This window comes from Narcine bancroftii, chromosome 13, assembly GCF_036971445.1.
Source record: "Narcine bancroftii isolate sNarBan1 chromosome 13, sNarBan1.hap1, whole genome shotgun sequence".
Lineage (NCBI taxonomy): Eukaryota > Metazoa > Chordata > Chondrichthyes > Torpediniformes > Narcinidae > Narcine > Narcine bancroftii.
The window spans coordinates 83309210-83323707 of NC_091481.1; the positions used below are offsets into that span (position 1 = coordinate 83309210).

At 48.0% G+C, this 14498-nt stretch overlaps 1 protein-coding gene across 2 annotated transcripts in view; it reads left to right on the forward strand.

Annotated features, from left to right (window-relative positions):
• Positions 1-14498, forward strand: part of LOC138748759 (spectrin beta chain, non-erythrocytic 4-like) — an 80790-nt gene that overhangs the window by 49431 nt on the left and 16861 nt on the right. For both annotated transcript variants that reach the window (XM_069909450.1, XM_069909451.1), the window contains 8 exons: positions 57-281; positions 2371-2460; positions 4772-5050; positions 9482-9612; positions 10557-10761; positions 11241-11615; positions 12168-12412; positions 12915-13053. In XM_069909450.1, the coding sequence (XP_069765551.1) occupies positions 57-281; positions 2371-2460; positions 4772-5050; positions 9482-9612; positions 10557-10761; positions 11241-11615; positions 12168-12412; positions 12915-13053 (1689 nt within the window). The remainder of the gene's footprint in view (positions 1-56; positions 282-2370; positions 2461-4771; positions 5051-9481; positions 9613-10556; positions 10762-11240; positions 11616-12167; positions 12413-12914; positions 13054-14498) is intronic.

The following is a 14498-nucleotide window of genomic DNA, read 5'->3' on the forward strand; positions in this document are numbered from 1 at the left end:
GGTTTGAAGCTGTGATACGGTTTACCTCAATGACCTTGGCTGATCTTGATCTGCAGGTGCTGGAGAATCAAATGGAGGGCTGGTACAGGGAGGTGGGAGAGTTGCAAGCCCAAGCTTCAACCTTGCAGCAGGAAGGTTCGGGCAAAGACGAGGTTATCGAGAAGCAAAACCTGGTGGAAACGCGAATTGTCCGCCTGATCGAACCGCTGAAGCAACGGCGGAGGATTCTGTTGGCGTCCAAGGAGGTTCATCAGATCACGCGGGACATGGAGGATGAGATGGTAAGCACCAAAGCTCGCTCACTGACTGCCTGTCTGTCCGTGGCCTCGTGCACGTCAAACTGAGGCTACCTGCAAATCGGAGGAACAGCACCTGATATTCTGCAACCAGACAGCATTAACGTCGACTTCTCAGTTTCTGTTAAACCCCTCTCAGAATCTTTCTCTTTCTCAATCCCTCCAGCAGCTACCCATCCCTTTCCCTCTCCATTCAGAGATCTACCCTCTCCTCCTATCACCTCAGCTTTTTTTCTCTTCTACCTTCCTGCCTGTACCCACATGGCTTCTTATCTGTTACCCTGTGCTCTTCGTCCTGCCCCATCCTCCCTCCTCTCCCCTTCTCCTCTCCCCCATTTTATTCGGGCATCTGCCAAGGGCTCGGGTAAAAATCATTGGATATCCTTCCTGTTGATGCTGAGTTTCTCCAGCATGTTTGTGTAGTGCACACTGACTGCGTGGTAAAAGCTTGTGCCTCACAGTTAATTGACCCGTCACTCAGACGAGGGGCCCGCTGTAACAATGAAGGAAGGACACGAAATGTACTGTGGCGTTAAATATTGGTGAGATGGCAGGCACATCTCGCTGGGCGCATTGAATCATTACAAACTTTGCTGGCCTGAGCTGAATTGTCACCAAGGCTCTGTGGGTGCAAGCATCATTTGGATAGGAGGGATTTAGAACATAGGTTCCCCGTGTTTAGCAAGGGATTACTTCAGGCGATATGTGAGTGGAGAACCTCTGGTTTAGAAGGATATTGGGTAAATGGGACTGGTCTAGAATTCCTGCATGGTTAGCACAGATGGCTTGGGCCGAAGGTCTGTTCCATGCTGTTTGATTCACTACAATGTTCAGTCAACCTCTTTCCATCCACAAATCATCTATTGCAGTTAGAGAGCAGAGTTATATTAAACTGCATTCCAATTACCGATTAAAAGTCAATCTCGTAGAAGTCAACACACATTTTTGGCCTAAGTATCTGAAACTTTCCATATATCTCATGTAAGTCGATCCCAGGCTCTCACCTCCCACCCATTGAGCTCCCAACACCTTGGTCACGAACTCGTGCCTTGACCCCGGCCACCCCTGATGGGGCAGGTACTCACTGCGGTCCCATCCACCCCTGTACTGACATCCACAGCGACTCCCTCGCCCGTTCCCACACCAACCTCGGCTTTCGCAGGACTGACACCGCTGTGGGATCCCACAGGCTCATCCCACCCTCCACCACCACACCCTATCCCCTCACACCTCCCTACTCAACCCCCATCTCCTCCTTTGAGCTCTTCCTTCCCACCCCGGCCCAACCCTTTGTGATTTTACTTCAATCAGACTTTCATGTTTTACGCATATGGTACTCGCCTCTCCTTTCTCTGTGTAGTGATCGCTGCGTGGTCAATGTCTGGCGTGCCTCGCAGGAGTTCACTACAAATGGCCTGTCCTACAATACTGCGCCTGTCCCCTGTTTTCACCAAGTTTGCTACATCATGGTGTGATCGAGTGCCCAGCAGTATAACCGGACGGATAGGCTGGACTCGTTAGCTTTAGTTGGCAGCCAGCCTAAGGGAAGGAAATCTCTGATTTCAAACCTGGGCGGATGGGGCTCGTTGGCCTTTTCAGGCCATCCATCTAGGAGAAGGACACTCCAACGTAATGCCTATGACCCGAGGTCCTGGCTGTCACCATCCCAGCGTGCTAGGCCACGGCAGATAAACCCCAAGCGTAAAGGGTGGGGCCAGTACTGCGTACACTGCACTCCACTTTTAAAAAAAAATCCATTGTGCAAGCCCATGTCTATGGCCCTTCCTAAATCTTCGTTCGTGAACCCAAGCCAGGACGTGTGTTTTGATGCACAGACTTTGCATAATCACTTAATTCATTGTGTTTTTGTTCCTTATTAGCTTAGAGATCATTTGGACTTCTGCTTCTGATACAGTATTTTGGATTTTAGTGTGAGTTCCAGCCCCTCAAAAGTAGTATCCATACTTTAGTCCAACTATAAATTTAACATTAAAAAATACTCTAGAAAATTCAACTTTTACACGAGTCTATACCTGTACAAGTTGATCATTTGAAAGTGTTCTAAACTCCACAGCTCTGGGTTGAGGAACGTCTGCCATTGGCCATGTCCAAGGACCACGGGGTCAATCTACAAACAGTGCAAATGCTTCTGAAGAAACTTCAGGTGAGTGACAATTTCAGAGGGCTTTGTAGTTCCCTCCGTCATAGGAGCCATCGAGGTACTGAGCGTTCTCATTTATCCCATTCCCCTCACTTCTTTTAGATGCAAGAAAAATTGGGTGGAATATGGGCTTGTGAGGGAGGGAAGGATTAGATTGACTGTGCAGGTCAGCACAACATTGCGGGCCAAAGGGCCTGTACTGTGCTGCACTGTTGACCAAAAAAAAATCTTGCATTAGCCCACCAACTCCATCCTGTTTCTCCTGTTACCCCCCCTTAATGCAAGTGGTCATGTCTTTGGGACGCACATGGTCCCAGGGAGGGCATTCAAACCCTGCGCAGCTAGTGTTGGAGGTGAGGATCAAAGCAGGGTCTCTGGACCCGCAAGGGAGTAGCTCCACCTGCTGCACTGTCCAAGGTGCTGAAATTGCCAATGGACCCCAGAGGCCTCTGCACTGCCTCACAGAATCTCAGCAATAACTCCTGGCAATCCTCCAAGAGGGAAATACCTCGTTGTTGTGCTGAATATCATCCTGCACCCCCCCCCCACCCCCCAGCCCCAGTGATTCGTACCTTCTCTGAACGTGCTGCAATCACTGGGGCTGGAATAATTAGGCAGAAGTGCTGACTTTACGACGGACTGCATGAAGGAAGGGTTCGATGGCAGTCGGAGGGAGTATCAAGCTGTCTAATCATTGTATTTGAGTCTGCTTGTACCTAGATGACATGTTGCATGAAGTTTGGAGGTGTTGTGGGTAGAGTGGAACAGCCATTCTCAACCTTTATTCAGTTATACCCTGCTTCTTCCCCTCCCCCCGCTTCCCCATCCACAGGACTCTGCTCAAAGTTTATAGGCCCCCTTCCCTGTGAAGCAGTCAAATTTTGGTTTCTTCCGTACTTCTCTCCTTCCGACTACAAAAGAAATATTTGAGTTACCTGAGGTGAAATGAAAACAAAGCTTTGACTTAATTATGCTGTGGCCCCCCCCCCCCGCCCCGGAGTGGGGTGTGTGTGGTGGGGTAGGGTAGAGCCCCCATTGAGAATGGGTGGTGTAAAGGGTTGTCATAGGTTTCAGCAAGGATATGGACAGGTTGGGCGGAAAATTTGGCAGATGGAGTTCAACCCAGATAAGTGTGAGGTGATGCATTTTGGAAGGGCAAACTTGAGGGCAGATGGTTAATCACAGGATTCTTAACAATGGGGGGGAAAAAGGGACCTTGGGCTCTAAATCCATAGATCTCTCAAGGTTGCCTTGCAGGTTGATTGGGTAGTTAAGAAGGCCTATGGTATGCTGGCCTTCATTAGTCGGGGGATGGAGTTCAAGAGTCATGAGGTAATGTTGCAGCTCTATAAAACTCTGGTTAGTCTACACTTGGAGGATTGTGTTCCGTTCCAATCACCTCATTACAGGGAGGATGTGGAAGCTCTGGAGAGGAGATCTGCCAGGATGTTGTCTGGATTGGAGAACATGTCTTATGCGGTAAGGTTAGCAGAGCTGGGGCTTTTCTCTTTGGAGCAAAGGATGAGGGGTGACATTGTGGAGGTCTACATGTTAGATAGGGTGGACATCCAACACCTTTATCCCGGACGAGATTAGCAAACGCCAGAGGGCATCTGTACAAGGTGAGGGGAGGAATGTTTAGAAGAGACACAGAGTTATGGGCATCTGGAATGCATTGCTATGGAAGCTGGTGCAATTGGGACATTTAAATGACTCAGACATGGATACAAGAAAAATAAGGTTTATAGGTGTAAGGCAGGGAAGGTTTAGCTTATTGACTAGGTTTCTATCATTAGGCACAACATTGGAAGCTGAAGGGCCTGTACTGTGTTGTAATGTTTTATTTTAAATTTAGACATATAGCATAGTAATAGACCATTTCAGCCCAATTTACGTTCAATTAACCTACGGCCTTTAGTATGTTTTGAAGGGTGGGAGGAAACCGGAGCCCCCGGGGAAAACTCATGCAAACATGGGGAGAACATATAAACTCCTTACAGAGAGCGGTGGATTCGAACCCCTGTCCCGATCGCTGGCGCTGAAAAGGTGTGGCGCTAACCACTACGCCAACTGTGTCGCCCTGCTCTCTGTTCTATTAGGTTACAGGTGTTGGATGTAATACCAGCTGTTGGAATAAATGTTACTTAATCGAACACATGTTCACTCATTCTAAGAGACCCCAATGCCCACTAACACAGCCCTGCTTGTTCTTCCCAGTGCACTTATGACCCTGAGTGGTGCAAGGTCAATGTGAGAACCTTAACTGTGAGCTCTGCCAGATCTTTGACACCCGTTCTGTCTGATGTTTCTCCAGACTCTCCAGAGGGAAGTTCAGGGTCACCAGCCTCGGGTCAGCGATGTGATGGAGCGAGCGGGGCACATTGGCTCAATCCAGAGCCCAGAGGCTGACGCCGTACGTCTGGGTCTGGAGAAGCTGCGCGAGCGATGGGACATGCTGCAGGACGCGATGCAGCAGCGGCAGCGGAGGCTTTTGGCAATGCAGCGCGCCCAGCAATACTACTTCGACGCCACAGAGGTGGAGGCGTGGCTGAGCGAGCAGGAGTTGCACATGATGACGGACGAGAAGGGAAAGGTGAGGAAATCCCGATGGTAAAGACCCATTTTCATTCTGAGGCACGCATCAGTGTCCATAAAAATACAGACGCGTGAGTGTTCCGTATGTGGGCATGGTGCAGAGTGAGGATTCATAAGGACAGAAAGAAATACAGGTTGAGTACCTCTTATCCAAAATACTCCAAAATCCAAGCCTCAAGTGGAAAATTCCACACCTGACCATGTGGGGGCTCTGACGCTCTGTTGGCGCCCGTTTGTTACTAACCGTCGTCACCGCCGGAGCTACGTGCATTACTCTCTGTGTTTTTTTCCTTATTGTATGCTCTGTGCTACAAAGATATTGTTGAAAATGACTAGTGGTGAAATACCCAAAGTACAAGACATTATATTCATGTGAAATCTGAAATTCATCTAAAATGCCATGTTTGAATGTAACATGACCAGTGACATTATTGTGTTTGGGGGAAAAACTAAAATCTAGTTTTGATCAAAACACAGCATCATAGGTGAAGACTGAAAGTCTGCCAGTGTTTGTTGTTGATGTTTAACAGCTGGTACAGGGATTCTTTCTTAAATGTTAAAATGTCATTGGGCCTAACAGCAGAGAGAGAGATGGGCCCCTTCATCCCATCGTGTCCAAGCAGAACATTATCCACACTTATCCCGTACACCATAGCCTTCTCCTTGCTGATTCAAATGCTCAGTCAGATTCTGTTTAAGTATTGTGGGAATCTCTGCCTCCATCTTCTCAGCCAGTGCATTGAGATTCCAACCACCCTATGGCCGAATAGATTTTCCTCAATTCGCTGTAACCTTCTGACTCCTCGCCTTGAACCTGAACTGCCTGGTTTTAGACACCTAATCAGTATCGTAATGAGAGTTTATTTTCATGTGCATCTTGAACAGATGCATTGAAATTCTGACTTGGTGCAGTCAAACATAAGATGCACAGCTACCACCAAATGCTAAATATAAAGGATATATATTCACAATTGCAGTTTGAGCCAGATAAAGACGTAACATTGCAGACAGATCTTAGAGTAGTTTAATGATAGTATGGGGAAGGGTTTCTTATTATCCACCTTATCTGCACCTCTTCTCATTTTGTAAACCTCTTTTAGGTTCTCCCTTCACCCCCCCCCCCCCCACCTCCTCCTCTAAACCAAACCCAAGGTAACCAGTCTCTCTCCTTAAGTGAAGCATTCCATTCAAGGCGACATTCTGGTCGATCTCTTTTACAATCTGTGTTTAGGATTACTGTTTAATGTACTAACCAGGATGAGTGAATGAGCATTTATTGTCGTACACATAAGTACAATGTCAAAGACCCACACCACCCAGCACACACTCTTCTCGCTGCTGCCATCGGGAAAAAGGTGTCGGTGCCACAAGACTCGCACCCACGAGGTTCAGGAACAGCTGCTGCCCCTCCACCATCAGACTCCTCAATGTCAAACTCAGTCAGGGGCTCATTTAACGACTCTTACTTGTGCACTTTATTGATTTTCTTTTCTATTCTCAGGATGTAAAATCAGGGTCTTGTTCATTGCTCAATGGTCTTTTACTACCTTGGCAAATAAGGAGGTCTTTATCCACGAGCGGAAACCAGAAAACCCTGAGGAAAACCCTCGCAGACATAGGGAGAACATACAAACTCCTTACATACAGCGCGGGATTCGAACTCAGAACTGTAATTGAAATAAATTGACTTAGCAAATAGTTAAGGCAGTCTCTTTGTGGTGTCGGACCAGATCCTGATTTGTGTTAAAGGGGGGAGGTTCAAGAGCCTGATTGCAGCTAGCTTCCCTCTTCCAGTCAACATTTTCAAATGTATATTCTCAGATACTGTTATTTGTAGTTATTTGTACATAGCACTATTTTTTAACTTCTGGTTGGATGTTAGTTGTATGTCATTTGCTTTGTGTTTTACTTGGCTCAATGACAATAGAATTGAATCTAATCTAACGCTTCCTGCGAGGACATGAAGGTGGATTAAACAGTGTCCTCACTAGAAGGGTTAGAGAACCATAGAACATTACAGCCCTCTTCGGCCCTTCTAGTCTGTGCCTAGTCTCACCGACCTACACCCAGTCCATAGCCCTCCATACCCCTCCCATCCATGTACCTGCCCAAATTCTTCTTAAAATGTTAAAATCGAGCCTCTATTCACCACTTCAGCTGGAAGCTCTTTCCACACTCTCACTGCTCTCTCTGTGTGAAGAAGTTCCCCTAAACTTTTCCCCTTTCACCCTTAACCCATGTCCTCTGACTTGTATCTCACTCGCCCTCAGTGGAAAAAGCCAACCTACATTTACTCTATCTGTACCCTTCCCCATACTATCATTAAACTACTCTAAGATCTGTCTGCAACGTTACATTTTTATCTGGCTCAAACTGCAATATATCCTTTCATATTTAAATACCTCCATCAAATCTCCCCTCATTCTTCTGCGCTCCAGGGAATAAAGTCCTTACCTTTCCCTGTAACTCAGTTTCTGAAGTCCTGGCAACATCCCAGTAAATCTTCTCTGCCCTCTTATTGATATCTTTCCTGCAGTCATGGATCTGAAACAGAGTGACCTTATTGTTGGGACCTTTATGATGTGCCTTTAACCACTTGAATGTGAATGTATAAGATAGGCCAAGTACTTTTGCAGAACGTTTTTTCCCATCAGGCTCTTGAACCTCCCCCCTTTAACACAAATCAGGATCTGGTCCGACACCACAAAGAGACTGCCTTAACTATTTGCTAAGTCAATTTATTTCAATTACAGTTCTGAGTTCGAATCCCGCGCTGTCTGTAAGGAGTTTGTATGTTCTCCCTATGTCTGCGAGGGTTTTCCTCAGGGTTTTCTGGTTTCCTGCCATCGTTCAAAAATGTACCAGGGTTGCAGGTCATTTGGCTCATCGGCCCTGTTCCCCTGCTGCATGCCTAAATTAAATACAAATATAAAATGAAATTAATTAAATTGCATTTTGCATTAATTTTAAGGGCAACATGCAAGCACATTTGGAATTTGGTGACACTTGGAAATTGGATTTAAGAGTTCATTTGAAAATGTATTCAGGTTTGCATTTGGAATCTATGAAAAAAATAATAATAATTTGCAATCTTGTTGGTCTGTGATAAATGAGTGGGAGTTTTGCGTTTGGTCGTCTTTTTGGAGAGAAAGCTGAGGCAGGCACAATAAAGCCATTGCTTACGCGGGGTTTGAGTGCTGACCAGATCATTCCACCAGGCGCAGTGGAGCAGGCATTTGGAGCGGTTCCAACATTTGAGTATTCGTACGATGTTTGGCTTTGTAGAAGTTACACTGCCTCAAACAGTGACGCACTGATTTTTTAAAATTGCCTCTCTACCTCAGTGGATGACTCAATAGAGGTATATACTGTAAGGTTGGGAGGGGCTTGGATAGAACGGATGGCCAGCATCTTTTCCCTGGAATGACCATAGCAAATACCAGAGGACATCTGTTTTAAGACGAGAGTAGGAAAGTTTAGAGGAGATGTCAGGGGTACGTTTTTTTTTCCCCACTCAGGGTGTGGTGGATGCCTGGAGTGCATTGCCAGGATTGGTGTTTAAGGCTGGTACAAAAGGGGACATTCAAAAGACTCTTACAAAGGAATAAAATAGAGGGTCAAAACACAACGCTGGAGAAACTCAGCAGGTCAAACAGCGTCCTTTATATCGCAAAGATACAGAACCGACGTTTTGGGCTTGAGCCTTTCATCAAGGTACGAGCAAAATGTAAATAGGTCCTGGAACAAAACGGTGGGAATGGAGGGGCAGGTGGAGGAACACACCCATCCTCACACCCATCTCTCTATTTTTCTTCCATTCATGTGCTTGTCTAAGAGTCTTTTAAGATTTATCCCCTGCCCCTAGCCTCCACTGTTTTGTTCGGGCATCCGACTGCATCTTGTTCATACCTGGATGAAGGGCTCAAGCCTGAAACGTTGGTTCTGTATTTTTACCTTTGCTTCACAAAAGACGCTGTTTGACCTCCAGCTTTGCGTTTTTACTTCAATCACGGGGCCTGCAGGCTTTCATGTTTACTTTCAAATAGAGGCTTATGGGTGCAAGACAGGGAAAAATTAGATGGTCGTGGAGTAGGCATACATCGTCGTGGGTTCAACCTGTACTGAGCTGCAATGGGAGACACGGTCAGTGTAGCAGTTAGTGCAACGCTGTTACAGCGCCAGTGATCGGGATCCATATTTGAATCTATAAGGAGTTTGTACCTTCTCCCCCGTCAGCGTGGGTTTTCACCGGGGACTCTGGTTTCCTCCCACCCTTCAAAACATACCAGGGGTTGTAGGTTAATCGGATGTAATTGGGCGGCACGGGCTTGTGGGCCAAAAGGGCCTGTTACTGTGCTGTGTGTCTAAATTTTTTAAATTGTGAGAACAGCATATACCTCATCCACTGTTTGTACCATTCTTCATGTAGGATGAGCAGAGCTCTCTCCAGATGCTGAAGAAACACCTGATTCTGGAGCAGACGATCGATGACTATGCAGAGAATATTTGCGAGCTCTCGAAAACTTGCAGAGGATTATTGGATGAAGGTCACCCAGAGAGGTAATACTGCACCGGATGCTGAGTTATTGTCAGCCCACTGCAAAGGACTGTAGATGCTCTGTATTTGCAAGATGATAGCTACGGAACACAAAGAGAATGGAGGAACGACAGTGGAGGACTGGGAGAGTCATAGTCACGAGGTTCTACAACAGGGGTGGGTGACCTACAGCCTGCGGGGCGCATTCGGCCTGCAATCCAAATTTATATGGCCCTCAGGCATGAAGGCCTGTGGATTGGATATCTGGTCTGTGATCTAAATTTATCTGTCCCGCAGGCCTCCGTATTTGGCCCGCGATCCAAATTTATCTGGCCCATGGACTGGATATCTGGTCCGCGATCCAAATTTATCTGGCCCTCAGGCCCACGGATAGGATATCCGGCCCATGTTCTAAATTTATCCATACAGTGCCACAGCCACCCCCCCCCCACCTCCCCCTAGCGCCGCCGCCACTCCCCCCTTTCATGTGACGGCACCACTGCCACACCACACACCGCCCCCCCACTGAAAAATCAGTGAAGCCCGCATAGTAATAGGTTGCCCCCCACCATTCTACATCATGGAAACAGGCCCTTCAGCCCAACCAGTCCATGCCAATCAATTTGACAAGCGAAGACTTGAATTGGATGGCGCAGCTTCTCCATCTCTCTCTGGTTTGATCCAGACCTCAGATGCTGTCTGTTTACTGGTGAGCCCTCCCTCCCTTACCCACTTGTTCCCTCCTGCCTGTGAGACCGTGCTCTTCCCCTGCCCTTGCCCCTCCACCGTTTTGTTTGGCACCTGCCTACATTTTTGCTCGTACCTTGATGAAGAGGCTCAAGTCCGAAATGTCGGTTCTGTATCTTTATCTTTGCTGTATCAAAGTGTCACTGTTTGACCTGTTGAGTTTCTCCAGTGTTTTTACGTAAACCTTCCATAAGTTGGCTCTTGGTGTTTTTCGCTGCAGTGAGCAGATCAGCAAGCAACAATCACAGATTGACCGCTTGTACGTAAGTCTGAAGGATCTCGCTGAGCAACGGAAGGGCAAGCTGGAGCAACATTACTGGCTCTTCCAGCTGAACCGTGAGGTTGACGAACTGGAGCAGTGGATTGCAGAGCGGGAGGTTGTGGCAGGGTCACCAGAGCTCGGCCAAGATTACGAGCACGTCTCGGTGAGTGGGATTGGGGCCAGGAACCTAGTGTGTCGGTGTGGGCTGGCACGCGGTGTGGCGGGTCAAGTCAGTGCCCGACAAGGGGTTCATTCTCTTGAAATAAAACACGAAAGTCTGCAGACTCCGCGGTTGAAGTAAAAACGCAACGCTGGAGAAACCCAGCAGGTCAAACAGTGTGCTTTATGTAGCAAAGATAAAGATACAGAACCAACACATTGGACTTGAGCCCTTCATCAAGATACAAGCAAAATGTAGTCAGGCGGCAAAACAAAACAGCGGGGGAGAGGGGCACGGTCTCACAGGCAGGAGGTAACAGATGGGTAAGGGAGGGAGGGCACACCAGATACATAACTAACATATCGGACTTAAGCCCTTGATGGTTAGTACAAATCCAAAGGCTGTATCATCTAGCAATAGAGCAAATATCTTGTCCTTTCAATTGGCTGGACGATGACGACATGCTGTGGTTCTGCCCGCAGTTACTGCTGGAGAAATTCACAGAGTTTGCCCACGAGACAGGGATGATCGGGCAGGATCGGGTCAACGTGGTGAATCAGATGGTGGACGAGCTGATAGATTACGGCCACAGCGACGCAGCCACCATTGCCGAGTGGAAGGACGGAGTGGGCGAGGCGTGGGCGGACCTGCTGGAGCTGATGGAGACGCGAGCCCAGATGCTGTCGGCCTCTCAGGAGCTGCACAAGTTCTTCAGCGACTGCAAGGAGGTGGCTGGTCACATCGAGGAGAAGCACAAGCTGCTTCCGGATGTTACTGTCGGCGATTCCAGCAGCACCTTTACTCTGCAACGGATGCTGAGTTCTTTTGAACATGATCTGCAGGCGTTAGTTGTCCAGGTATTTCTCGTCTTCTATTGTCTTTTTTTTCACTAAATCATCTTATTAACTGAATACGATAATGAAAATGAGTTTATTATCATACACATTGTACAATGCACTGACATTCTTTCTGCTGAATGGGTACTTTGAAAAGAAAATTTAAATTCAGATGTACAGAACGGTAACATGCCCTTCAGGACCACGACCCCATGCCGCCCGATTACATCCAATTAACCTTAAACTCCCAGCCCGTTTTGAAGGGTGGGAGGAAACCGGAGCCTCCCGGGGAAACCCCATGCAGACACCTGGGGTGGGGGGGGGTGAAACAGAGAAACTCCTTACAGATAGTGCTGGATTTGAACAACAGTCCTGATCTCTGGCGCTGTAACAGCGTTGCAATAATCGTGCCGGCCAAAACAACTACAATATGTTAAATTGAAAGGAGGTATTAGATGAATTGGTGATTAATATTCTTTGATACCACAATGCAATAAGAAATGTGGCATTTTTAATAGTCCAGACCAACCATTCCGCAACTCTAACAAGGAAAAGTGTCTTCTTGGTGAGCAGGTGAGGCAGTTGCAAGAGCACGCGGCCCAGCTGCGGACGGTGTATGCTGGTGAGAATGCAGAGGCCATCCATGACCAGGAGCAGAGGGTGATGCAGGCCTGGAAGGAGCTACTGAGCACCTGCGACCAGCGGAAGCTGCAGCTCACCACCATGAGTGACAAGATCCGCTTCTCCGGCCTGGTCCGCGAGCTGGTGGGCTGGATGGATAGCATCATCTGTCAGATCGGCACGGGTGAGAAACCCCGGTAGGTGTTCATTCCAGTGAGAGGAGACGGCAGCGTGCTTCAGGATGTGGGCAAGGCTTGTGGGGAGCTGAACACCCTCTGCCGGGGGATCTCAACAGTTCGAGCAGCATCGGTGGGAGAAAAAGAACGGTTTGTGTTTGAAGGGTTCCTTTTCTCCCACTGAGTTCCACGGAACACTACAACACAGATACAGGCCCTTCAGCCCATTTGGTCTGTGCTGAACTATTATTGCGCTGTGTCCCAATGACCTGCGCCCTGTCCAAATGTTTCTTAAATGTTGAAATTGAGCCCGTTTACACCCCTTCTGCTGGCAGTTCATTCCACACTCCCACCATTCTCTGCACAAAGTTCCCCTAATGTTCCCTTTCACCCTTAATCCACGTCTCCCCAGATCTTGTCTCACCCAAGAGGGTTAAATATCAGGGCCATTTGCTGTGGCGTAAGTGATATTACCTGTCAGTGTTGGTTCATTGTGAGATAATGACGATCTCTTCTTCCCCAGAGATGTCTCTTCCGTGGAGGTGCTGATGAATTACCACCAGGGCCTCAGAGGGGAGATTGAAGCCAGGCACAAGAAATTGATTGCTTGTGTTGAGCTGGGCAAGACTCTGCTTACCAGTAAACATCAGCCTTCTGATGAGGTAAAGAACCAATCAATTCCTTTGCAGCTAATGTTTCCACATTCTTTATTTGTGCAGTGAACCCCCAAGCTGGGAATCCAGCACCTCTAGATGCCGGATAGGTGTATTTTCCGGTTGCTTGAAATTATATAGTGCCTGATTGGTGACTGACCACTAGGGGGTGCCAATGTTAAACTTTCTTTTTTTTTCTCTATTTTCGGTGATTTCTTTTGCTGGTTGCTTGAATTCTGGGTAATGGGGATTTTACTGTATATACAATTTGGTACTGGACATTGTGGTATTAAACATTTATTGTACTATATGGCGCCATTGCCACTAATGTGGACCCTTGGGGGTTCAGATCAGATATTATTTATTTATTGTCATGGTTAATAAAACAGAAAAGTCCATTTTACACACAATTACCTTTTGTCTGCCATAAAGCAGATGAAGATCCACCGTTAGCATGGTCTCATGTCCCTTACAGACGGAGAAAGAGAAGCAAAAGAGAGTCCCTGCAGAGTTACTGACTGTCCGAGGATTCGCCTCCAGCACTCCCACAGTCTCTGCAGCCTTCACAAGTCTCCAGCTCAGTTCAAGCCCTCTGGCACAATCAGAAAACCTTCAGGGGTCTCTGCTGCTTGAGGGACTTCCCCTTCAGACTCAGCCCCTCAACGTCCGCTGGCGGGAGAATCCCAGTCAACCAGAGTGCCCTCGCGCTGACTGTGCCAAGCCTCAGGGCATCCCTCCTGCAGCCTGGAATGTGCCAGTCATCGGTGTTCCCTCACCGACATCTCCGTGTGCTGGAAGGCCAACAGGTTGCGGGCAGACCAAAGGTTCTGGACGTCTCGTTCCAAGTGCGTCCCCGCGAACAGCCTGTAAAATCAGAGAGTCCTCTGTCAGGCTGCCGCTAGGGATGAACTGTGTCAAGGGCCCTTGTATCCTTCTCCACTGACTCTTCGCGAATCTGCATTCTGCAAAGAGGTGGGCGGCTGTCTCCACTCCACCGCAGTCATCTCAGGGACAGCGTGCATGGTGGGTGATGTTCCAGTCGTACAGGAAGGATTTGACCAGGAGGGGTTCTCTCACTGCTAGCAGACCATGTCCTGTGCTTGTTTTGTGAGCCCTGGCGAGATGAAGCATTCTACCAGGCAATCTGGGGAAACTTCCCCACAGTAGCCAGCGAGCCTCATCTCTCAGTACCTGAAGGACATTCCGTGCTGACCAGTGCCTGATGGCCTCGTGGTCAAAGGCGTTTGTCGGAAAAACCTTTGCATGAGGGACAGGTTACTTGGAAATGTCCTACTGACTAGGATATTGTGCGGCAATAGAGCCAGGCCCATCCTTCGCAACACCTTGGACGGTTACCCCTCAGCAGACAGTGGCACTTGGTGGCCTTTTGATTCCACGGACAGCCAGATGCAGCCACACACAAAGGTGGCCATTGGGATGAAGGGCCTCATTGG